This window comes from Gekko japonicus, unplaced genomic scaffold (genome assembly GCF_001447785.1).
Source record: "Gekko japonicus isolate JY-2015 unplaced genomic scaffold, Gekko_japonicus_V1.1 scaffold884, whole genome shotgun sequence".
In the NCBI taxonomy this organism is placed as follows: Eukaryota; Metazoa; Chordata; class Lepidosauria; order Squamata; family Gekkonidae; genus Gekko; species Gekko japonicus.
This window is the reverse complement of record NW_015172029.1, coordinates 114,968-141,683: the sequence shown is the minus strand read 5'-3', so window position 1 is coordinate 141,683 and position 26,716 is coordinate 114,968. Positions and strand designations below refer to the sequence as shown.

At 49.0% G+C, this 26,716-nt stretch overlaps 1 protein-coding gene across 1 annotated transcript in view; it reads right to left on the bottom strand.

The window, feature by feature from the left end:
• The window catches only part of PIP5K1C (phosphatidylinositol-4-phosphate 5-kinase, type I, gamma), an 87,204-nt gene that overhangs the window by 30,981 nt on the left and 29,507 nt on the right, over positions 1-26,716 (bottom strand). Inside the window, exons 5-10 of the mRNA XM_015420587.1 lie at positions 14,215-14,246; positions 10,496-10,588; positions 7,677-7,807; positions 5,764-5,881; positions 5,280-5,432; positions 1,075-1,374 (exon numbers count right to left, since the gene is read on the bottom strand). Coding sequence (XP_015276073.1) covers positions 1,075-1,374; positions 5,280-5,432; positions 5,764-5,881; positions 7,677-7,807; positions 10,496-10,588; positions 14,215-14,246 — 827 coding nt within the window. The remainder of the gene's footprint in view (positions 1-1,074; positions 1,375-5,279; positions 5,433-5,763; positions 5,882-7,676; positions 7,808-10,495; positions 10,589-14,214; positions 14,247-26,716) is intronic.

The following is a 26,716-nucleotide window of genomic DNA, read 5'->3' as shown; positions in this document are numbered from 1 at the left end:
TGATGGCCAAACAGAGTTCCACGGACTCACCCCTTCAATGTCCAGCACAAGAGAAGAGAAGAGAAGAGAAGAGAAGAGAAGAGAAGAGAAGAGAAGAGAAGAGGATTGATACCCCGCCTTTCACTACCCAAAGGAGTCTCAGAGCGGCTTACAAACTCCTTTCCCTTCCCCTCCCCACAACAGACACCCTGTGAGGTAGGTGGGGCTGAGAGAGCTCTGACAGAAACTGCTCTTTTTCAAGAACAGCTCTTATCAGAACTACGGCTTGCACAAGGTCATCCAGCCAGGTGCAAGTGGAGGAGAGGAGGAATCAAACCCAGTCCTCCCAGATTAGAGTCCACGCACTTAACCACTACACCAAACTGGCTCTGGAGGTTGGCAACCTAAGTATGCACACCGTGAATGACGAAAACTGCAATCTATATAAACAATCAAATTTCTGTAATGCAATTAACACCTCGATTTCTATGTGCCAAAAAATCCAGCAGTCTTTTAGTGTCCCTTATAAACTGACGATACAGTCACGGTCATTCACTCAACAGGTGAACTCCACGTATTCCAACCATCAAGCGTCCTTGCCTGGGATTTGACCTTGTTGAAAACGGGAAGCGACGGAGGTCGTCAGGCGACTTATCTTCCATTCTGTGCTTCCACAAGGCTCACAGACAGGACTCCAGCAGGCCAGCTACGATGCCTGTTTCACCAGCTTCTTCTTGGGAAATCGTACTCAGGATGAAACGTTTGGCTCTCAAATGTTTCATTGTTTATACAGATTGCAATTTTTGTCATTCTTCACGGTGCGTATGCTTAGTTTGACAACCTGTCCTGTGATCTCTCTACTTCTGTAACCACCTGGAGGCTGGTAACCCTACAGGTAAGCAAATCCAATCTAAAGACAGAAGAAGGATCCATGGCGGGGGGGGGGGAGGACCACTCCCAACACCTGGCAGGGAAGTGCGTGCAAAAGAGGAGAAAAGGGGGTGTAGACTTCTCCAAGTCACATCTGGGTTCAAGTTTGATGGAACTCAGATCTGCATGAGACGGTGGGTAGTTTTGTACCGGCCTTTTCCTTACCAGACAGTCCCTCTGCAGGGTTTTCACCACAGCACTGAAGGTGTCTGTATCCAGCATGATGCCTTCCGGCATGTCCTGCATGAAATCCAGGTCCTTGTAGGTGGGGCTGGACTTCTCCTTCTCCTTCTTGGATGCCCGGCGCTTGTAGGTGGAGCCCTTCAGGTCATACTTCAGATGCATCTTCACCACCCGGGGCAGGATGTTGTTCATGACCACGACCCGGATGTTCTTGCCGCCGGACTGGACACAATAGAGGCCGTAGAACTTGGGAAGCAGCGTCCGCGGATTCTGGTTCAAGTTCTGTTGCGGGGGGTGGGGAGATGGAACACAGACAAGAACAGGGGGAGAGGATCACTGGAGAGGCGCAGCTATTGGGTTAAATGTAAAAAAAAATAAAATAATTTGCCTTGGAAGCACAGAAGCTTTACGCAGTATCCCCGTTTCTCCGTGTTGCTCGGTTAAGAGGGGAAATGCTGTTCAAACAAATTACAAAGATAACCTGGCTCCAATGGTATCATAGAATCATAGAACGTTAGAGTTGGAAGGGACCTTGCAGGTCATCTAGTCCAACCCCCTGCACTCTGCAGGAGCGTGGCTGAAAGACAGCCCTACATAGGAGAAAGAAATTTTACTTGCAAAAGCAGAAGCACATCTCACATGAAATATTCATGTGGGAGAAGGAGGAGGAGGAGGAGGAGGAGGAGGAGGAGGAGAAGAAGAAGATTATACCCTGCCCTTCACTTGGAGTCTCAGAGCAGCTTACAAACTCCTTTCCCTTCCTCTCCCCACAGCAGACACCCAGTGAGGTAGGCGGGGCTGAGAGAGCTCTTGATATAAACTGCTCTTTACAGCTCTTATCAGAACTACGGCTTGCCCAAGGTCATCCAGCCAGGTGCAAGCGGAGGAGTGGGGAATCAAACCCGGTTCTCCCAGATTAGAGTCCGCGCACTTAACCACTACACCAAACTGGTTGACCTGCTACAGCTCCAAGCCCAGGTAAGAGAGGAGAAGAAGAGAGGTCCTACAGAAGATGAAACACAGAAGGCAAGCGAGGGCCACAGAGGCTCAGCATCTAACCCATGAGAGGAGGGTGGGGCCAACTGCCCAGTGTACCCCAGGGAGAGAATTCTCTTAAGTTAACCAGGGCTCTTTTAGTAGAAAAAGCCCAGCAGGAACTCATTAGCATAATAGGCCACACCCAACAGCAGAAACTCGCTAGCATATTAGGCCACACCCTGACAGCACAGCTCATTGGCATATTAGGCCACAACCCCATGCCTTCCCTTGGCTTGCCTGGGTGGCCCACGGCTGCGGGGAGTCTGGGCAAGCCCCCCTTTGAAGGGAGGGCACTACCTTCCCTTGGCTTGCCCAGGTGCCTCGCGGATGTGGGGCGCCTGGGCAAGCTGGCCCTTGGACAGGCCAGGGAATGCACAGGGAGGCATTTTCCTTCCAGGGCCCCCCTGGAGTCGCGGGGGGGGGATTTGCTCTCCAGGCCTTCCCTCTGTAGCCACGCATGCAGAGTGGGCGTGGCCAACTGTGGAGCCAGCCGGAACTCCATTCCTGTGTGTTCCTGCCCCAAAATAGCCCTGCTCTTAACCCTTTCCCTCCCAGATCCTCTTAAAATGCAGAGCTACAATATCCAACACCCGGAGGGGGGGTGCATCCTGCACTGACACCAATCCCATCCCAGACCTGCATCATCCCGTTGGCCTCACCAATCCCAGACTGGCATCATCCCGTCGATCTCAAATTTCACAGCTTGGCAATGATCGGATTTGTACAAGGGGTGTACGGCATAAAAACAGAACGCCCACGAGACCCAAGAAGTGTGTGAAGCTTGAGTCAAAGCACAGAGATAACAGTATCGATGGAAATATCATACAAAATGAGTCATAAAAACACAGGCGGAGACAGGAATTCATGAAGCACGCTCAAGAATAATACCACATGCGTATGACGAACGGACTTGCAAGCCGACGATCATAACACCGAGTCAAAGCAAGCACTTGTGGGTATTGCGCAGGTTTCCTCCCTTTCTGCATTATGTGCAAAGAGAGAAAGGAAAGCTACAGATTCCCAGAGTAGGATTCGTTGACAGCTGGAGAGACGAGCTCGAAGCCAAGCAAGAAACGCATGAGGAAACCTCAAAAGCAAAAGGTTCGCTTCTGCGAAGTGAGGCTTCAGCACAGAAAGACCCCCTCAGCTGTTTCCCGGCCCCACAAGGGATCAGAGGAACTACGCAATACAAGCAAGGGTGTATGTTGCTAGCTTTAAGGGAAGGCTGGAATGCAGAGGGGTATAGCGTGGCATGACGCAGGCTCTTTTTGGCATGCCCTCAACACACACACAAAAGGCAATTTCAGAAGAAGCTGGCAGAATCAAGGAGAGAATGTAAAATCATTTTGGGGCACACTGCAAATACCGCAGAAGACAGAAGAACAAATTTACAGTCCAGTGGCACCTTCAAGACCAACCGAGGTTTATTCAAGGTATGGGTTTTCATGTGCAGGCGCACTTCTTCAGACACAGCACACGAAAGCTCAGGCCTTGAATAAACCTTTGTTTATTATTGTTAAAGGTGCCACTGGACTTTCAACTTGTTCTGCTGCTTCAGACCAACACAGCTGACCACCTGGATCTACCCACAGCCTTAATTCGAAAGCCTCGGCGAGTACATAAAATGGGAACCACTCCTTAGAGAGGGTGGGCACACCGACTCCCTTCTGGGAAGGTGTTAGCTCTCGGTTGGAGACGTCCTGGTCAGGACCCGGAAGGCATAAGAATCTACTCAGCTAAGAAAATCCCGGCAGTGGGATGCTCCGGCCAGGCGGTGGCAGTGTGGCAATGCAGCTGTCGGAACATGACTGAGTCAAGCCAGAAACGTTTCCACCGGGCAGTACGGCGTGTGCAACTTGAATTATATGTTGTCTTCCCTATCCCCTATGAAAAACATTGTTAGTCCCCTGTCTAAAGAGTAACCGTAAATCACTTTGAGCCCACTTGTGGGGAAAGCGATTAATAAATCGAAAGTATTATTATTATTATTGTTGTTGTTGTTGTTATTATTATTATCATCATCATTATCAATTTAGCGTCTCTTGGGAGGGCTAGTTGTATTTTGGTGGTTTATCCTCGTCACGGTTTTTGTTTTTAATCACTGTATTTCGACACCTAGACAAGCTGGGACGGACTGGGACGTAAATCTGCATCTAAGTACTACTGTTAGGGACAGGTTAGGGTGAAGGGCCGCACCTTCACACAACAGTCGAGATGACGCCATTGTGGCTACGACCAGTGTTTCCTCTAAGCTGAGTTAGTGGGAGCTAGCTCACAGTTTTTTAGCCTCTGGCTCACACATTTTTGTTTCAGCTCAGGAAGGAGGGCTCCAGAGCGAACTAATTTATGCAGTAGCCACATCTCTCACTCAGCTTTAATGCCTGTAGCTCACAAAGTAGAATTTTTGCTCACAAGACTCCACAGCTTAGAGGGAACATTGGCTACGACCACGAGCTGGAGACAGAAGCACCTGATTCAAACCTCACCTATGCACAGGGTTGCCAACTGCCTGGAATAAAAAAACGCCCTGTGACTTTCATATGGGCTTAATGGGATATGATTTACCAGGCGTTAGTAAATTCCAGGAAAAGAGCTTCCACTATTGTTTCCAGACATTATTCGGCCATCTAAAAGCCTCTTCCCAGAGAATGCGCTGTAACCAAACGCCTGCAACAAAGTTAAGCTTTGTTACCTGCTTGCGTTCCACAGAGGACGTTGGTCACATCATGACAACGTTTCCCTTTCCTCTGTCTTTCTACATTTTGGAACAACCAGCCTCATGAAGAAATCCGGTTGGTTCTAAGTCTGCACGACGTTTTGTGCCATTCGGATTGCATGCAATAAAAGATATCATGCAGATTTTGGCATTCTTTTTCTCCAGGCCTGTCGGCAACTCCACCTATTCCGTGAACAAATTCACTTGGTCTTAGATCAGCCGTCCACACTCTGTCAGGCAAGGAAAATGGCACCCAATCTTTGTAAGAAGGTTGGAATGGCACTTGGTAGATCATTCTGAAACTCTGTCCCCAATATGACGCTCCTCGCAATATGCTCTTCATTCCAACTTCAACCCTAGACAGGCCGGGCAAGAGAAGGGACCCCTTCTGCCCCGGACTGACGGCAACCAGGAAGTGGGTTCTGCTACGTACCATGTAGTATCCTGGGAGAAGCTTCTGGAGGAACTCTGCCTCTTTATGCATCACGGTTTTGATTATGAACTCGTCGTCGCTTGTGACGTAGAAGAGGGAGCCGCTGGCCCCAGGGTTGGACAGCTCGATCAGGGGTTCGTTGCACAAGGAATACTGAAGGGAAGGAACAAAAGAAAAGAAGAGTAATAATATGAAACATATCGTACTTCATGCCTTATGTATACTCGTTGTTCTAACATATGCATTGCTGTTCTGTGCTGTACTTTACCTTTTGAAAATTTAATAAAAAGTTCTTTAAAAAAACAAACAAAAGAAAAGAAGGGCCGTGGAAGGGTGCACGTGGGCAGGAGACAACGGCAGCAAGAATGGGAGCTCCCCGATGCCGCCCACATGGCTGACCTGCGCAATCCACAGGTCTCCTCGGCTACACATCCTGTGACAGATTTTAGCTGGGGGAAGGCCAGGGAGAAAAAGCCACACTTACCAAATAATCGTCTGGGCGAATGCCGAATAGTTCCCGGAAATATCGAAAAGCCACGGGTGCATAGGTTTTGAACCGGAAGTCGGGGTAGTGATGGGCAGGCGTGAGGTTGCTGCCTTCGCTGAACGGGGGACAGTGCAAGAGAAAGAAGCACCCGCATAGATCAGATAACATGTATTCACTCACAGCACTTCTACATGACCCTCGCCCTGGACGGCCCAGACTAGACCAATCTTGTCAGATCTCGGAAGCTAAGCAGGGTCGGCCCTGGTTGATACTCAAAGGGGAGACCCTCCAAGGAAGTGCAAGGTTGCTGTAGAGAGGCAGGCAACGGCCAAGCTTCTCCCTTGCACCGAAAACCTCACAGGTTCGCCATGAGTCAGCTGTGACTTGATATCGCTTTTACCAGCAATTCCATGCAAGCCAGAGTGGTATAAAAGTTACAGAATTGGACTAGAACTTGGGAGACCGGGGTTTCCCTCGCCCCTGCTCTGCCAGGAAACTTGCTGGCGGGGTGACCTAGGGCCAAGTCACTCTTGTAGCCTAACCCATCTCCTAAGGTCACTGCGAGAATAAAGCAGAGGTGGGAAGAACCAGATACCCAACTCCTAAGACCCTTAGAGATGGATATCAATACTGCCAGAGCTGGCTGCAGTGCACGCGCCCCCTGGATCTTTCCCTCCCTTTCCCGGTTCCCTTCTGAGGGTGACAAAGATATCAGCACTCCAGGCTGCGAGCCGCACGAGAACAGTGTGTTTACGCCACACATGGAGACCTCTCTTTTCTGCCCGCCCTTCCCTCAAGCTCTCGCCACCATCCATGGACATTACCTGGGAAAGAAAATGCTCTCCACGACGTAAAAATCCTGCATCAGGACATCTCTTTCCGGCTTGGAACTCAAGTTCCCCACGGTGTAGCCAATGCCGAGCGAGAAGATGGACCACTGGTCTGATCTAGCAAAGCTCTTCTCATGTTCTCAGGATGCTGGAGAAGATGGACCACTGGTCTGATCTAGCAAAGCTCTTCTTATGTTCTCAGGATGCTGGAGGAGATGGACCACTGGCCTGATCAAGCAGGGCTCTTCTGATGTTCTTACTTCTACACGTGGGCAAGGAGGGTTGAGATGGCATCACGATCAGTCCATTTTCTCCTGCTACTGAACCAGGCTCCAAGAGACCTCTGGACTTTGCCATAACTCCTGTTGTCATTTGAATTGGCATTGTCTTTGAGATTGTGTTCATTCTAGAAGAAGAAGAAGAAGAAGAACTGTTTTTGGATGGAACTTTATGCTTGGTAGCCCTGATCTGGATGTCCCAGGCTATCTGAATCTCATCAGCTCTCGGAAGCTAAGCAGGGTCGGCCCTGGTTGATACTCAAAGGGGAGACCCTCCAAGGAAGTGCAAGGTTGCTGTAGAGAGGGCAGGCAACGGCCAAGCATCTCCCTTGCACCAAAAACCTCACAGGTTCGCCATGAGTCAGCTGTGACTTGATATCACTTTTACCAGCAATTCCATGCAAGCCAGAGTGGTATAAAAGTTACAGAACTGGACTAGAATTTGGGAGACCTCGCCCCTGCTCTGCCAGGAAACTTGCTGGCGGGGTGACCTAGGGCCAAGTCACTCTTGTAGCCTAACCCATCTCCTAAGGTCACTGCGAGAATAAAGCAGAGGTGGGAAGAACCAGATACCCAACTCCTAAGACCCTTAGAGATGGATATCAATACTGCCAGAGCTGGCTGCAGTGCACGCGCCCCCTGGATCTTTCCCTCCCTTTCCCGGTTCCCTTCTGAGGGTGACAAAGATATCAGCACTCCAGGCTGCGAGCCGCACGAGAACAGTGTGTTTACGCCACACATGGAGACCTCTCTTTTCTGCCCGCCCTTCCCTCAAGCTCTCGCCACCATCCATGGACATTACCTGGGAAAGAAAATGCTCTCCACGACGTAAAAATCCTGCATCAGGACATCTCTTTCCGGCTTGGAACTCAAGTTCCCCACGGTGTAGCCAATGCCGAGCTGGATGGCCCCTTTGAGCGTGGACGAAGTGGTCTAGGGAAGGCAAGAAGCGAACACTGTCAACAGAGGCTGTTGTGGGACTGCCTGTAAAGCTGAGGTGAGGATGCAGGTACAGGAAGACCTGGGGAGGAAAGGGCTCTGGCGCCGCAAGGCAGAGCCATGTGCCCCGGAAAAGATGGATACATACACAATAGAGGCAGAACCAGCAGACTAAAAAGCCACGGAAGCAAGCTCCACTTTAAGAATAGGACTGGTTGCCCATTAATACAAGGACCTTCTAAAAACACTGGGTTTACAAATGACTTCAGAAGCTGATGCAAACAATTTTGTGTCTAAATGACATTAGTCATTGCCATTGCTGAGGAAGTTCAACGAAACTGAGTTTAGAATATCGGGATTCTTCGTTTATATGCTACATGCAGTTGAAGACTTCTCTGCTGAACTTATATTGTTTGATTTCTCTATGTGCTAGTTGTTATATGCTACAAGTGACTTGAAGACTTAAGACTTCTTTGAAGACTTCTGTGTTATACCTATACTTTATTGGATCTATTTACATGTATGGGCTTTACTGCTTTGTCTATCATTAATACTATCATGATATATATTTCTGTAGTGTTGTTTGTTACACAGCTGTAGTTGCCATTTGACCCAGAACAGCTGGAATCACATCTGTTGCCATCCCCGACTGGCTGAAAAGCCCACTGGTCCCTGCAAGGAGGGAGGAAGAGAAAGATGACCAGAAGAGCCAGTCCTGAATGGACGCTAAGCAAGACATGATGTGATTCATGACCTTTCTGCTGTTTCTCTTCTTGAGTACCATCTCTCTTCTTTTTGAGCATGCTGACAGTTGAGCATCACCTTGAAAGGAGGAGGTCCTAAAATAACTGTATCTGGGCCTGTAGCTACAGTGGGGCATTCTGGGGCCCTGCCCCCTTAACTGAAAGCCACGCCCCCACAAATAACCATGCCAGAAACCTTGTGTTCAAGGAGAGACACCCCCGCTTCCTGCTGCTGGCAGAGTCAGGGTGAGAGCACCATGGCTTGCCCTCAGGCTTCCCTCTCCCTCCCACTGTGGAATTGGAGGGGGGGCATCATGGGACCTCGGAAAAGACAACTCAGAGGGCATTTAATTGCATGTTTCCCAAAGGCTCATGGGAAAGCTTTTGAAAGACTCACCATGACCCAGGTGGTCTACAGCAGGACTGGGCTAGCAGAAAGGGGGCTTGTGGGAGATGTACTGAAGGTGCCACTCTTGAGTGCCCTTCTAAGCTTTCTTGCCCTGCAGAAGAGAACTCAAAAGGCCTTTAAATGCCTTCTGAAGGCGAGCAAATGCCCTCTGAGCTGTTTCCCCCCCTAGGAACTGACACGCTCACCGCCCTGTCCCTTGAAAGGAAGGGCTAGACACAGGCTCGGAGCAAGACAGACATTCAGATTAATTTAATTAACTATAATTTAACTACTCCCGTAACATCTTAAATCCTCCCCCCCGGGGGGGGGGGAATCCTGGCGACAGGCCTGACTGTATCGCAAAAAAAAAGAGTTGGAAACCTTCACCTTGCATTCTATAAAAGAGGAAAGTCTCAAACACGAGATGCATTTTCGAGTAGGAGTATCAGAAGCTTCTCCTCCGCCCCAATTTAATTAAGTCAAGCAGGTAGAAAGCTCCAGCGTCACGGGTGACTCCATGTAATGAGTTCGAAAAACACAAGCATTAACAGGAACAGCTTAAGCACGGAAGAGGTAGCTAGAGAAGTGGTGGCGGGGGGATGGGACGGGGGGGGGACAGTTTATTACAAGGCTGGGAACTGGTAGGAGACGATTGCCTGTGCTAATAAAGACACTGAGGGGGATTGAAACCAACGGCACAAAATGCTGAACAAAAACATTACTGTGTGCATTAAAAAAAACCCTCCCCAGCCTAAAAAGGAAAGGAAAAAACAGGTTTGATGAGGACTGAGCATGCTCAGTGCCCTGGGAATACTTAAAGTCACTGAGAGTCTATTAAAAGAAAATAAAGAGGGAGACGGAGAGACTGGCTGGCCAGGGCCCTAAGGACACAGAATATCCTGGAGGGGAGGCATCCGCCAATCATTTTCCCCACCCCCCACCCCCTGATCTTTCCAGCTCTCGGCTTCTATGTTAATGACAAAAACACTTATAGCTAGGAGGTGGAAGAGTAAAAAAAAATTATAATAAAAGACCATTGGCAAAAGGAGGGCTCTTGCAAAATGTCAGCAGGCGACACTTATGTGCAAAAATTACAGCAGGAGCCCCAAAATATGCTGCTTGGGAAAGGACGGCAGACCTACCGGAAAAGGGGGGAAAGACTTTGGATGGTCTTCTGTCTCAAGGCCACCTGCAGCCGGACCCCCAACCAATGCTCCCTCTAAGCTGTGGAGTCTTGTGAGCAAAAATTCTACTTTGTGAGCTACTGGCAATAAAGTTGTGAGCAAGCAATTTGGCTACTGCATGAATCAGTTTGCTTGGGAGCCATCCTTCCTGAGCTAAGACAAAACTGTGTGAGCCAGAGGCTAAAAAATCATGAGCTAACTCACACTAACTAAGCTTAGAGGGAACACTGCCCCCAACCCCAAGCCCACCTGGCTTATTAACTCAGCATGCGCAAGAGAGACAGAGAGAGAAAAGGCAGTCTTTGGCTTCCCACTCTGTCCCCAACCTCTGGGACTCCAGCACAGCGAGAGAGAGAAAAGGACATACCTTCTTGTAGGTCGTCTCCCCAGAGGCGTCCACTCCCCGGTGTCCTATCTTCTTCCCTTGGCCGGCCCCTGGCTGCCCTGTCAGGGACGGCGCCTAGAAAGGAAAAGTTTGGAGTTGAGCAGAAGCTAAGGAGGGAGACCCACGGGGGCCCGTGCAAGGCACGAGGAGTGCTGGGGTGAGAGCAGCGGCTGGCCTTTGTCCCTCCGGGGATGCTGAGAGCAGGCCTCCGAAGAGGGAGCACCGCAGTGTGCCTGGCACATCTCTCTCTCAAATGTACACCCCATATTCTTAACCCCACCGCTCCTTCAAGGTGGCTGACAACTGATAAAAAATCATACAACAACAAACAGTGCAGCACACAGTAGGAAATAGCAAAGAAAAACAGAAAACAACTGTGAGCTGAAAATCCCGCAGAAAATATACGAAAGGAGACTTCAACAAAGTGAAATGCATATATAGTCTGAAATGAATCTATTTATATAATCCCTCATAGGAAAATGCAGTCATGTTCTGGTCCTGTTACACAGAAGCTGCCTTTAGAGGTGCTGACTAGAGTTTACGAGACCTTGCCCGATGTTGAAGAAACAGAATAGCATTATCCTATAAGGAAATGGAATGAGACTCCCAATAGTTGTTCTTTGTTCCTGAGGAAGGACCAGAAGTCTAAAACACTGAAAATTACCTAGGAAAAGTGTTGGATATTTATCTTGTACGGGGCTTTTTTTGTAGAAAAAGCCCAGCAGGAACTCATTAGCATAATAGGCCATACCCAACAACAGAAACTCATTAGCATATTAGGCCACACCCCTGACAGCACAGCCTATTTGCATATTAGACCACACCCCCATGTTACCAGAAGTGTGGTCATCCAGCCACACCCACCTTTTGCTTCTTATTCTCTTTACCTTGTTTGTTGTCAAAACCCAGGGCTTTTTGAATGTTAGGCCACACACCCCTAATTGTACCCAATCCAAATGAGTTTCTGCTGTTGGGTGTGGCCTATTATGCTAATACGTTCCTGATGGGCGTGGCCAACTTGGGAGCCAGCCGGAACTCCGTTCCTGTGCGTTCCTGCCCAAAAATAGTATATTTATACTTTGGACTCTGTATTGTCCTATTATGGATCTCGTTGGCTTCTGTATCTTCCTATGATTTCAGTACTCTTTTGTGGAGTATTGTGACCAATGCTCCCTCTAAGCCGTGGAGTCGTGTGAGCAAAAATTCTACTTTGTGAGCTACTGGCATTAAAGTTGTGAGCGAGCGATTTGGCTGCTGCATCCATCAGTTTGCTCTGGAGCCATCCTTCCTGAGCTAAGTCAAAAACCTGTGAGTTGGAGGCTAAAAAACTGTCAGCTAGCTCACACTAACTCCGCTTAGAGGGAACACTGATGGGGAGGCCAATGGTCTCCCATCAGGATGAGTGATTAAAGTACCTGCTTAATTTGTTACAACTGGGCAGCTTCAAGTACTCCTGAGCCATTTCTGGATCTCTCTCTCTCTCTCTCACACACACACACACAAAATCTCTTTGCAGTAGCAAGATATAGAACTCTCACCCTGCCGTCACTAATGGAAACTGAAATTCTTTTGCTCCTAGGAACCCTGCTTGTTTGCACACTCATATGCCGGACTCGACGCTGAATCCACGGTTTCGTTGCTCTCCTGTCCTGGCTTTGGCTTTTTTCCTGTAATGCCTTTCCTGACCAGAGCACTCTGGATAGAAAAACAGCTTATCGGCCTCAAGCCCTGCTCTACTTCTGGTCAGGAACAATGAGAGCATTTGGCGACGGCGGATAACCTGTGCTTGGCACATGACTGTTTGGGAACAGACCAGTTCTCCAGGGCTTTCTGACCTGCAACACTGAGCTCATGTTCCAGAGACTGCAACCGACCGTGTTTTTTTTTCTCTCTCTCTCTCTCCAGGCCTGTGCTTCCTAGTCAATCAATCTCCATGTTATCACTGAAACGAGTTTTTTAAAAATCCCACATGTGGGCAACTGGATAGCTTTCCAAATGTTTGATACAAGAACACAGAAGAGACGAGATGGGAACACAAGCTTTCGATAACCAGAGCAGCAAGTTCACAGAAAGTGGCCACATTTTCAAAGGTGGAACTATTTAAAGCCAAGGTACTTCTTCTCACACTAATAATATATTTCTTTAATATGTTTTGGATGGAAAGTTAAGTGGGGGGGGAACACCCAAAGCACCCCATTTGTGTGGATAAAGTTGTGGGAGGACTTCTGCAGTTTCCAGAGCACCCGATGTAACGGTTGCGCCTGGAGCGGTGTTGAAAACAGCCTTTGGTCAGATTTTACGGCTCAATGCTACAAAGGCTAAGATTGGTGGGCAGCCGTTTCTGGTGCAACACCAGCCCAGAAAGAAACAACTGAGTCTGTGCTTGTCTGCTCTAAAGCAACATGGAACACTAAACAGTTTGTCTTCACTACAGCTGCGGCCAAATCCCAACTTCAAGTCTAGGCTAATGGGGTCTGAACTTGTTAAGACTGAGAGGGAAAAAGACCTTGGGGTCATAAGTGGATAGTTCAGTGAAACTGTCAACCAAGTGTGCTGCAGCGGAGAAAAAGGCAATCTCTGTGTTAGGGATTATTAGGAAAGGGATTGCACATAAAACAGCCAATACTGTAATGCCGCTGCATCGATCTATGGTGCTGCCTCATTTGGAATACTGTGTACAGTTCTGGTCACCATATCTCAAAAAGGACACTGCAGAGCCAGAAAAAGTCCAGAGGAGGGCAACCAAAATTATTAGGGGGTTGAAGCACCTTCCCTATGAGGAAAGGCTGAAGAGTCTTGTGGGACTTTTCAGTTTAGAAAAGAGACGACTAAGGGAGGACATTGATAGAGGTTTGCAAAATTATGCATGGAGGTAGAGAGACTTGACAAAGAGAATTTTATCTCCCCGACCCAGAATACTAGAACTCGAGGGCATCCAATGAAGCTGATGGGCAGTAGGTTCAGGAAGGAAAAAAAAGGAAATACTACTTTACACAGAGAATGATTAAAACGTAGAATTCACTGCCAGAGGATGTAGTGATGGGCCACAGGAGTAAACAGCTTTAAAAGGGGATTAGATAGGTTCATGGAAGATAAGTCTATCAATCGTTATTAGCCATGGTGGCTGAGGGGAACCTGCACATTCAGAGGCACTAAACTTCTGAATCCCAGAGCCAGGAGGCTACATCAGGGGAAGGCCTGCTGTTGGCCCTCCAGAGAAACTGGTTGGCCACTGTGTGAGACAGGATGCTGGACTAGAGGGACTATTGGTCTGATCCAGCAGGGCCCATCTTATATTCTTAGGAGAAATGGTTTAAACATAAGACGATGGATTGTCACCTTGATCGACAGAGCGGTGAGTTGTTTCATGTGCAGAAGATGTTCCTCAAAGTCTTTTTTCCCTATTCTTGTGACGAATCATATTTTGATTGACAGAACATTTTACCTGACGCTCAGCTCCCTCCCGCGCACGCAAAACAAATCGACCGAGGCAATGCCACGTTGACGCAAGCGTGCCTAAAGTGGGAATACTTTAATGACTGCAGGAACCGAGACACTTTCTTGGGCTGCCCCTCTGCTACAGGAGCAGGAAGGTACTCCTTGATTACAGCTTTACGGCCCGGTACAAAGTTGCGTCTCTGCTGTTTGTGAAGACCTGCTTGTGTGCACATACCTCCTGACCAAAGAACACCGGCACTCACCTCTGTTAGAACCATCTTCTTAGGTCCCAGTCCTAAGGAGAGAAGAACAACAGGGTAAGGGGGTTGAATGCCCATTCCTTCAGAAACAGCATCTCACACCAAGAGTATTTCACGGCCCTAAATGCCGGCAGGATGACTACGAGGCTGTGCTCAGATCAACTTGACCCAGAATGATCCCCCTCCTACGCCCTCTCCCAGCCCCTCCCCCAAATAATCCAGAGCACATTTACTTACACATAAGCTCTGCTAACTTGAAGGGAACCTCTGCCCTAGCAAGCAGACTACGGATCCCAGCATTAGCTCTTCGAGAGCCGTTCTGTGTGATACTCGAGGAGGAGATTGGATTTATACCTCACCCTTCACTACCCGAAGGAGTCTCAGAATTGCTTACAATCTCCTTCCCTTCCCCTCCCCACAACAGACAACCTGTGAGGTAGGTGGGGCTGAGGGAACTCTTTCGAGAACTGCCCGTGAGGGAACAGCTCTGAGAGGACTTGTGACTGACCCAAAGTCACACCAGCAGCTGCAAGTGGAGGAGTGGGGAATCAAACCCGGTTCTCCCAGATTAGAGTCTGCTGCTCTTAAGCATTACACCAAACTGGCTCTCGAGGGCCAAGGGCAGTCAGCCTGCGTGCAGATCATGTTATTACAGGCTGCAAGCGGGCCTCGCTCCTACGTAAAAACAGCACACAAGGGAATAAGATGGGTGAGAATCCTCCCCTTTGATAAGCTCACTCTTTATGTACAAGGAATGTTTTTTTTGGGGGGGGGGTTGGCATGGAAGCAAACTTTTCACAAGAATGCCACACTCCCTAGTCCCAAAGGCTGCCCACCCCCCAAGAGGTAGACCAAAGTGAGGTGGTCAGTAAGGCTTTAGAACGTGTCACTGCATCAGCCGTGACGGCTCCTCAACCTCAAAGGTGGCCCAAGCATAAGGAAGCAGCGTAGAGAAAGACTGAGCGTTCGCCTGATACGCTAGTTTCAGCACCAAAAAAACCCCAGACCCTGCACAGTAAGCATATTTACAGAACACCTTTTATTTTACATGATTTATCCAGCTGCTCATCACAGGTATGAAGGGCCACGCAGGGTTACTAGAGTTAGAAAGAAGAAGAGTAGGTCTTTATACCCCTCTTTTCTCTACCTGAAGGAGTCTCAGAGTGGCTTACAGTCGCCTTCCCTTCCTTTCCCCACAGCGGGCACCTTGTGAGGTAGTTGGGACTGAGAGAGTTCTGAGAGAATGGTGACTGGCCCAAGGTCACCTAGCCGGCTTCATGTGGAGGAGTGAAGACTCAAACCTGGGCCTCTAGGCTCTCCCAGGTTAGAGTCCGTCTGGTCTACTCTGACTGGTAGCAGCTCTCCAGGGTCTCAGACAGAGGACTTTCACATCACCTACTGCCCTGTCCTTTAAAGTTGGAGATCCTGGGACTGAACCTGGGACCTTCTTCATGCCAAGCAGATGTTCTATCACTGATCCACAGCCCCTGCTCAAAACATGGAAACATACAACCACCACCCAAAAACGATTCCACAGGAGCTGGATCAGGCATACTGTGCGCTTGCACGGAACTCCCACACACACAACACCCTGCGAAGTGACAAGATCACAAAAACCCCTCCGTTACACCTAAGCACGATGGTCCCACATCTTCCGCTATGAAGCCTGAACCACATTAACACACTTTCCCCCATTGCTATAGGGAGATTCCAGGGGAAGCACTGGCTAATTGTTGTTCTGCACGGTGCCAGGATCCCAAAGCAGGAGATTTGCAGTAATTATCGCAAGCAGCTTGACTTCCCAGCTTGTAAGCACCTAATAGGTTCTGTACTAAGCACAGCCCAGGTCAGGAGAGGGTACAGCTGGAAACCCTAGGAAAATAGGACTGAGGAAGGAGCTTTGCGCACGTAAGCATGCACACACACACACACTTGCCTATTTTATTTTTATTCTGCTATTCAACCCAAAAAATTGGACCCCAAAGCAACTAACAAAACACCATACAGATACATCAGGCACACAATAGTCGTGTCCTATCTGTCATATAGCCATGGCCAAAAAGGAGGGGGCGGGTAGTTCTATCGGCTACTCAGCGGGAGCGTTTAAGAGCATACTTATCTCATAAGCAAGCTGACAGATGTCCTCGTGAGAAAAACTAATTTAACTCCAGCTTCAGGGCAAGCAACCAGCAGGGGTCCATTCATTCACACACACACACACACACACCTAATCAGGCACACGGCTGTGCATGAAAAAGGACATGGTGGGCAGTAACCCCCGCACTCTTGAGGGTGGGGGGAACCCTGCTACGATCACAGAAATATTACAGAAACGGTTTAGGGTATGCTCACGTTTAGGCAGGTTCCCATGGTCAGGAGAGTCAGATTCAGAGACAGACAAAGCAAACACGGCGCGTGCATTCTCCAACCCAGTCAAAAGTGCAGGCTCCTTATACCTTTGTAGCCCTGTACAGTCCTTGGTAGCTAGCTTAGTACACTCTGTCCAGTCCTCAGGCCAGGAGGAGGCTGGTTCAAGGACCAGATCCCTGGATGCAGCCCAGAAGTTGGCCCTTGTGCCAAGCCAAAGGAGAGGAGAAGGCCTCGGCCACTCTGTCTTGCTGCTGGCCGTCCAGGGGACCTGGCTGGCCACTGTGAGAAGGGATGCTGGAATCAATGCTCATTCTAAGCTGTCTTGTGAGCAAAAATTCTACTTTGTGAGCTACTGGCATTAAAGTTGTGAGCGGGTGATCTGGCTACTGCATTCATTAGTTTGCTCTGGAGCCCTCCTTCCTGAGCCGAGACAAAAAATGTGTGAGCAGGAAGGCTCAAAAACTGTGAGCTGGCTCACACTAACTCAGCTTAGAGGGGACACTGGCTGGAATGCTAGATTAGATGGACCAGCAGGGCATTCTGATGAGAGGAAGAGGTGTGACACTGCTCCTGCCCACTCTCACCCGGCCGCCTCTCTCTGCCGTCTTGCCATGTGCCCCTCAGAACCGGAAGTAGAGGGGGGCTGCTTCACCTTGTCCCCCTCTTCCGTGGACAGCACCTCCCTCAGCCTTAGAACAAGAAGAAGAAGAAGAAGAGATTGGATTTATCCCCCGCCCTTCACTACCCAAGGGAGTCTCAGAGTGGCTTGCAAACTCCTTTCCCTCCCCACAACAGACACCCTGTGAGGTAGGTGGGGCTGAGAGAGCTCTGACAGAAACTGCTCTTTTTCAAGCACCGCTGTTATCAGAACTATGGCTTGCCCAAGGTCATCCAGCCAGGTGCAAGTGGAGGAGTGGGGAATCAACCCCAGTTCTCCCAGATTAGAGTCTGCGCACTTAACCACTACACCAAACTGGCCCCTTCTCTTCTTCCTTGGCCATCATCTGGAACCTCCTTTTAAAACCCTTGTTGTCTCCACCCCTTCCCCACAGACGCCCCATCCAAGGCCTGGTTCTGCCCCTGCCAGTGCCTCGACCGATCCCTGGCCTAGGTGGCTACTGACCTTCATTACTTCTTCCCCTTATGCGTACCTGGCCCTTCTCGGCTTCTCGCACTCAGGCAGGCTAACCAAAGGTGAAGGCTACCGGGTCCCTGGGCTCTCCCTACTTTGCAGCAAGCCCACTCCACCCCACACACACTAACTCTAACAAGCTCAGCCCCTGTAGGACAAGGGAAAAATGAATGTGATTTCTGAATGTGGGTTCTGACATTTCCTCTGACATGTTTATATGCTGACAGCGGTCACTGTGCCTTTAAGAGTTTAATTATAATAGATCCAGATCTTGGTTATGTAACCTAGAATCTTCTGCTTAGAGAAACGTATAGTAGAGTATATATTTTATAACTGCGTTTTTTTAATATGAAGCTATATATTAAAGGAAAGCATTATTAGAGGTCTCTGGGGATAGAATTAGGATGCAATAAGAATGGAATGCGTATCCAAGAAGCTGCAAGGGCGCCAAGAGCGAAGTTGAATGTGAATCGCAACCCTCATCACCTAGCTCCCCAAAATCAAGGGAAAGTGGGAAAGAGGGACTAGCTTCACTGAGGTCAGAAAGGATCTGTGTGTTCCCGAATGTTCCCATTGTCCTGGAGAACAGATAAACAAATGCAATCACTGACAATACATTACCAATATAAGGAAAGACCAATGGTAAGGTTTAAAGTCAAATTATGCTTGTATGATGCTAACTGCCTGGTACCAATTAGAGACCCTTTAACGAGCAAACTGTATGCGACGTCATTACGGGAATAAGACCTTCTACCCTTCCTGGTTGTGGCAGAATACAGCTTTGGGATTGCTGAAGTGCTAAAGTACTCAGCCCTGTAATCCCGGTTTCAATGCATTAAACAGATACTCATCTAACTCGTTTGGACTCTGTGTGTTTCTGATTCGGCAACGGGAGCACGCAGGCAGACTGGTGTATCAGTCTGGGATATCTGGTGCTGGAGCCCGTTCATCCCCATCCCTACCAAACTGGGCTCCACCCCAACCATTCCAGCCTTGGTGCTGGGGAAGGCTGCTCACGGCTCCCCCAGCCTCTGCCCCACCTGTGCCCCTAGAAGGACGCACCCAGGTAAGGCCCTGACAGAGCGATCTCCAGTCAAAGGGAAATGTCAAGGAAAGCATCATCAGAACTAAAAAAGGAGAGTCCCCTTCAGCAATTCTTGGGGAAGAGGGAGAAGAGATCGGATTTATACCCTGCCCTTCACTACCCAAAGGAGTCTCAGAGCGGCTTACAATCTCCTTTCCCTTCCCCTCCCCACAACAGACACCCTGTGAGGTAGGCGGGGCTGAGAGAGCTCATTCGAGGACGGCTCTTGAGAGAACAGCTCTGAGAGAACTTGTGGCTGACCCAAGGTCAGTTGCATGTGGAGGAATGGGGCATCAAACCCGGTTCTCCCAGATTAGAGTCCACACTCCTAACCACTACACCAAACTGGCTCGCACTGGGAGCACTGGGGAAAAGGCTCTCATTGGGAACTGGCTCTCATTGGGAACATTGGGAAAAGGGATATTCAGTTCTGGGAATATCACCCATTGGTTACAATCATCCACACGTGCAGTGCAGGAGGCCTCGCCATTTGGGCAGGGCTTCTTTGCGCATCGCTAACGCAATCAGCTACGGAGAGCCGTATCGGTCACTGCATCCACGACTTGACCTCGATTGGTGGAGCAAAGCAGGAAAAAAGGAAACGGGCGGGCAGAGGACCTGCTGGAGGGCAAGGCTAGCGGCTGGAGTGCTGAACATCCATGAAAAGGAGTTTGGATTCAGGGCTTTCAACCTGCTAGACATCATGGCCTCAGGAGGCAAACAGAGAAACTGAAGGACATGTCGCTTGGCATTACTCGACCCTGCCTGTGGCTAGCAGAAATCTGCCAGCTGTGGGGGACGCTTCACCCAGTCATTTTTTAAAGGGACGTGTCCAAAAGAAAAAGTCCAGCATGAATGCCATATACCCCACCACCTATATACCAGCCGTAACTTGGAGGCACCTAAACACTCAGAAGCAAGCCTGATTTGGCCACTCAGCAACATGTGAAATGGCTGTCAGCGTGCAGTCAGCTATATGTACACCAATACATACTGTAAGTAGATAGGTGGAATTTAAAACGCATGCTGTTTAGGTCTAGCCCAGGGGTGTCGAACCCGTTTGTTATGAGGGCCGGATCTGGCATAAATGAGACCTTGTTGGGCCGGGCCATGTGTGTCATAAAATGTAATGCCAGGTAGCGGAGATATAAACTTTATAAAGGACACAAACACAAAGGGGTTTTTTTTACTTAAAAACATGCTTAAAACATGAGCACTCTTGCAATATTTTGTCTATTTAACAGTGTCTGATAACTGACACCTCTTGCTCTGAATTATTACTTCAAAATGTCTGTGCTGCTGTAATCCTGAGTATGCTGTTCAGGTGTGTATCTCTAAGGTGCAAACCTACGATGATGCAGCAGCAGCAGAACTGGAAGGAGAAGCAGAAGACAGCCAGTTCCACTGCAGGCCTGATAGAAGCCCTCTGGGGGCCTGATCCGGCCCCCGGGCCTCATGTTTGACACCCCTGGTCTAGCCATTGTCAATTGATCTGTCTTTTTTTTTTTTACCCAGCCTTTACTCCGGGTGGCATATGTGGCTTACCCCTTCTCCGCTTTATCTTCAAAACAACCCCAAAGGTAAGGCTGAAAGAGACTAACTGGCCCAAGGTCACCAAATGACATTCTGGGCTGAACAATGATTTGAACCCAGGTCTTCCAACTCCCGGCCCAACAGTCTAACCGTCACACCAGCTGCCCGTTAAGCAAACAATGACCCCCCAGTCGGTCTTCCCTTCCCAAGCCAGTGTTCCCCTCCTTGGGTAGGCTTGATGTGGGGGGCAGCAGAGAAAGAAAGCAAATTTAACTAGAGATGTAAAATTTCCGGAAATTTTGAAGCTCGGGAAAAAAACGTTTTTTTTCAGGGGGAAACGGAAATTTTTGGAAAAATTGAACAAAATGCTACATTAGCAATTCTTTTTTCTTTTCCAGATTGAAAGTCATTCTGTTACTTTAGGAACATAAAATATGACTATGGACATTTTTACTCGGCATGAAATTATCACAACTAGCATATTAAAAATATAGTGTATCCAAACAATTATTACAAACGGAATACCCAGCCACATGCAAAAACAAAACTGAAACCTTTTTCTTTTCTTGTGGCACCTCCTAAAGGAAGAAATGCATCTTGTTCTTGCATTGGAGAGTTCAGTTTGTAACCTAGGACTTGCTTGTCCTCAGTGCACAGAAATTAGATCAATCTGATACCATACATATCTTTTAGAAATGATTTGGGAAATCTTTGAACACCTTGTCTTAAAATATTTTATTCGTCGTGTTAAAATAAAATGTCCCATAATCATTTTTTTCTTTTTTTTTTCAAAAAAGGTTTCAGGGGAAAAGGGGGGGGAACGTTTCCCCCCCGAATTTAACCACTTTTGTTTTTATTTTTGGCCGTCTCATTTAATGTTAATAATAAGCAAATTTGCATATTTTTCAATAAAAACTTATGTAATATTTATTCATGTCTTGCGGCTCTCAAACATCTGACGTTTATTCTATGTGGCTCTTACGTTAAGCAACTTTGGCCACCCCTGCTCTGGATTTAAGCCTGCTTTTAAAAGGTTGCCAGGGCAAAACTGTGCACGCAACGCATCAAGTCTTTTTCGGGAAACTGGACTAGAAATGCTGTTTAAAAAATAAATAAGATCTGTCCAGTATATTTTTAGGCCATCCTTCAGCCAAGAAGCTCAGAGCAGTGCCGAAGGTTGCCAACCTCCAGGTGGGGTCTGAAGATCTACCAGATTTACAAATGATCTCCAGACAGTATAGATTATTGCCCTTGGAGAAAACGTCTCCTTTGGGATGTAGGATTCTATGGTATTATACTTCCCCAAACCCCCCCCACACCCTCCCCATGCTCCACCCCCAGAATCTCCAGGAACTGCCGAACCTGGAGCTGGCAACCCCAGCGATGCCCCTTTCCTCATCATATCCTCACAACAGCCCTCTGAGGAAGATCAGGTCAAGACACCAACAAGATTTTCAGAGTATAAGGCTTCGCGACTCAAGGCTCCCTTTCGTCAGAGCACTGACTCCTGAAAACTTATATCTCGGAAATCTTGTTTGAGCCAGTTTGGTGTAGTGGTTAAGTGCGCGGACTCTAATCTGGGAGAACCGGGTTTGATCCCCCCCACTCCTCCACTTGCAGCTGCTGGTATGACCTTGGGCCAGTCACAAGTTCTCTCAGAGCTGTTCTCTCAGAGCTGTTCTCAAGAGAGCTCTCTCAGCCCCGCCTACCTCCCAAGGTGTCCGTTGTGGGGAGGGGAAGGGAAAGGAGTTTGTAAGCCACTCTGAGACTCCTTTGGGTAGTAAAGGGCGGGGTATAAATCCAATCTCCTCCTCCTCTTCTTCTTCTTCTTGGTCTCTAAGATGCTACTGCACTCAAATCTAGCTGGTTTTGCTGCAGACCAACACGACCACCCTCCAAAACTAGGTTAAGAGAGTGTAACTGGATGTAAAGTCAGACAGCACGTTCATAGCAGAGTGAGGATTTGAACTCGGGTCTCTCTGATCCTAAACCAGCACACTAACCACTAGACCACATAACCATAGAGTTTTGGTGAGATCAAAGCTCATCGTACAAATAACCTCCTGCAAGGCAGGATAGAAGTATACCATGGGGAGGGGGAGACTGAATGAGTCACCGAAGCCCACCCCCTCACAGCTGAGGGGAAATCTAAGTCAGGGATGTCCTTGGCTCACACACACACACACACACACACACACACAGAGAGACTGACTGGTGGAACTAATTATGTACATTCAGCTAATTACATGCAACTATCAAGACAGCTAACTGCACCCGTTCAGTTCTGGCACGGCCTGGAACATGGAACCTTTCCATCCACACCACCGTGACGCATTTCGCCCCAAAGAGCTGTTTGGCTGAAGAGGTGTCTGAATTTTTCTAAAGCAGAGAAGAGAAGCATGTCTCTGCTAACTCGGTTATGAAAGCCACTTGGCTAAATCCCTGACCAACGAAACAGAGAGAGAGAGAGAGAGAGAGACAGACAGACAGACAGACAGACAGACAGAGACAGAGAGAGAGACAGAGAGAGAGACAGAGAGAGACAGAGAGAGACAGAGAGAGACAGAAGAAGAAGAGGAGATTGGATTTATACCCCACCCTTCACTCGGAGTCTCAGAGCGGCTTACAAACTCCTTTCCCTTCCCCCTCCCCACAACAGACACCCTGTGAGGTAGGCGGGGCTGAGAGAGCTCTGACAGAAACTGCTCTTTTTCAAGGACAGCTGTGCCAGAGCTTGTGACTGACCCAAGGACAGAGAGACAGAGAGAGAGAGAGACAGAGATGCTGGAGAGGCTGAGGCCCTGGCCGCATGAGGTCTCTTCTACCAGAATGATAACATTCTTCTCCCCTCCCCACATACCCAAGTATCCTCGAGTCGCAACCGACTAATGGTGACCTGAGCAAGGAGCTTTGGAGCCAAGTGAGAAGCGGAGGAGGTTTGCCATTGCCTTCCTCTGCAGGGCCTTCTTTGGTGGTTCCCCATCCAAGAGCTGACCCTGCTTAGCTTCCGAGATCAGATCTCGGGCTATACCGTGTGGCCCTCCCTCTCTCCTTCCCCTCTACACTGTCGCAAAGAGCTAGGGACAATGAAATGAAGACCAGCAACAGAGGTTGGGAAGGGAGAGAAGGGAGGGGTGACACACTGCAGTTTAACCTCAAGAGATTTCAAAGATGTGGCCTAGCCAGAGAGTATGGAACAGATTATTCCCCCCCCCAAGCCACTGGTTTTTTTCTTTTCTTTTTTTTTAACAAATTTTATTGTTCGGATATATCTTCATATTCCACAGTACAACTTTTCTTTCCACATATATCATTTTCTCAATTCTCCTACCAAGCCACTGGTTTTCTAAAATGCATCACCCTGGTAAACATACTTTTCACACTTCCAGAAGAGGAAAAAAAGCAGGTGTGTGCATGTGCAAGGGTTAATTATCCATCTGCAAAAGGGTGACACCACACAACAGACTATATCCTCACAGGGCCTGCACCACTGCAAAACCAGGGGTCGTTTCGTAGAAAAAGAGCTAGGGGAACTCATTAGCATAACTCATTAGCATATGCCACACCCCCTGACATCACCAGAAGTGTGTCATAAGGCCACACCCCCTGACATCACCGGAAGTGTGTCATAAGGCCACACACCCCGCCCCCAACGGTCCCGGCCGCCGCTGCCAGCCTTGCAGCTCCACTGCCGAGCCCCATGAGGGGCCCGGCGGTGGACCTGCAAGGCCGGCGGGAGTGCGAGGAAGCCCCGCCAAGGCCCTCCCTGGCCCCAGGCAGGCAGGGGGGGGGGGAGGAAGGGGGGAAGCAACTTACCCTCCCCCTTCTCCCCCCCGAAATGACCTCTGTGCAAAACACAGAGGTGCACTGCATGCTAAAAGGCTGCCCCCCCAAATCCCCCTCAATCACTCTGTGGACCTCACAATGCCCCCAATTTTTTTGCAGTAGGACAAAAAGTGATCTGCTGAGCCGTCCCAATGTCAGAGATGGGTGGGTCAGACAGAAATGCCTCTCAGGAGCAGCGGTGCTCAGATGGAACACATGCAGAGAGAAGGGCCCTAGGAAGGAAGGAAAAAAGGCCAGTCTGAAGGACCATCTTCTTCCAGATGTTCCTGCCCTGGAATTAGGATCACGGGGAGAGACCCTCCTGGCTGTACCATCAAAGATGCTGGTTTCGTCGGTACAAAAGAGAGAGCCTTTTCAGTGGCAGCCCCACAATCAGGGAACGACCTCCCCGTGGTGCGCCTGGCCCCTCTCCCTTTTGATCTTTCGGACGCAGCTGAAGGCAGTTTTACTGAGGACTGCATTTGATTAGGTTGCTAGCAGTCCCGAATGGTGATTCTAAATTTTGGGTTTTACGTAGTTGGTTTTATTTATCTTATCTATTATCGTCAGCTGCCTTGAGCTCCCTAAGGAAGAAATGTGGCTGATAAATGGTTTAAATAAATAAATGGAGAAAGAAGGAGGAGGAGGAGGAGGAGGAGGAGAAGAGGAGGAGGAGGAGATTGGATTTATACCCCGCCCTTCACTACCCAAGGGAGTCTCAGAGCGTCTTACAAACTCCTTTCCCTTCCCCTCCCCACAACAGACACCCTGTGAGGGAGGTGGGGCTGAGAGAGCTCTGACAGAAACTGCTCGTTTTTCAAGAACAGCTCTGACAGAACTATGGCTTGCCCAAGGTCATCCAGCAGGTGCAAGTGGAGGAGTGGGGAATCAAACCCGGTTCTCCCAGATTAGAGTCCGCGCACTTAACCACTACACCAAACTGGCTCTCGCCTCACACTGAATAAGATCACTGCTCTTGCCTGCCCTTACAGGCCACAGGCCTCTGGGGTCTCAAGCAGAGGTCTTTCCCATCACCTCCTACTTGATCCTTTTCACTGGAGGTGCCAGGGACTGAACCGGAGACCTTTTGCATGTCAAGCGGGGGGGGGGGGGGGACAGGAAATGATGGGGAGAGAAAACGGTCCGGAGGCACGAGGAGGCACCAAGACAGAGGCAGAGCCTGAGAGGGACGAGTGGCAAAGAGGGAGCTGCAGAGGTGAGAAACTGACTACTGATCTGAAACCAGGAGCGAAGCCTTTGGCTCCCAGCCTGGAGCTGAGGAGTGACCGAGCCACTTGTGTTAATTAACTCCTCAGGCTGGGTGAAGAGCCAACAACCCACTTTTCAGGCTTCCCCAGGCCAACGCAGAGGGAGGGGGGCGGCTGACAATAGCTCCATCTGTGTTCTCGCTGCCTGCCTACCCAGCCACCTCATCCGAGGGCCTTAATTACACTCTCTGCAGCTGGCAACAGAGGGTGGCACACGGCAGCCGATGGAGGACACAGAACACAAGACAAAAAAGCTCGAGCTCACCAAAATGGAGTTTGCAGAAGTCACCCAGGTGATAAGCCGACACACAGAGTCTTCTTCCTCCAGCCCTTACCCCTGCCCGTAAAGGGCAAGGAGAGATTTCGGTTGGCGGGCCGTCCTCCTCCATGCCACCCCACCCCAAGGGTTAGTGTTCTCTTAGCTTCCCTCCCTACACACATGATAATCAGTCCTTGAAGAGGCGTAGTGTAGCCAGTTTGGTGTAGTGGTTAAGAGCGCAGACTCTAATCTGGGAGAACGGGGTTTGATTCCCCACTCCTCCACTTGCAGCTGCTGGATGACCTTGGGCAAACCGCGTTTCTGTCAGAGCTGTCCTTGAAAAAGAGAAGTTTCTATCAGAGCTCTCTCAGCCCCGCTTGCCTCACAGGGTGTCTGTTGTGGGGAGGGGAAGGGGAAGGAGATTGTAAGCTGCTCTGAGACTCCTTTGGGTAGTGAAGGGCGGGGTATAAATCCAATCTCTTCTTCTTCTCTCCTTCTTCCTTCTCTAGCCACCCCCAAACTGCTGAGCACATTTTGGGGAAAGAACAAAAGAAAAAGCTCAGCAAGCCAGAAAGACAGCCAAGTCAGTGTGGCTCTGTTACTTCGATGGACTGAGGCAATGCCAGATGAAACATACAAGGTGGCTTGAAGACAATATGGATTTGGGGTTCCCCAGCGCCCAGTTTTGAGGATCCAGCCCTCAAGGAGGCTGAAGACTACCCCTCCCCCTGGCACCTGGGGTTTGGCCCCTGTGTGACACAGAGTGTTGGACTGGATGGGCCACTGGCCTGATCCAATACGGCTTCCCTTATGTTCTTGCCTCTGTGATCTGGATGTTCATCTTCCAGAGACACTATCTCCAGAATAATAACTGGAACAACTTTTAATGCTTTGTAACCTTTTAAACTGTCCTCTTCCCCAAACATTAACTGAATACAATTCTGATCAGGATTACAGTTGTGTGTGTGAGTATATACATATGTTTGTGTGTGTACGTGTGTGTGTGTATATATATATATATATACACACACACA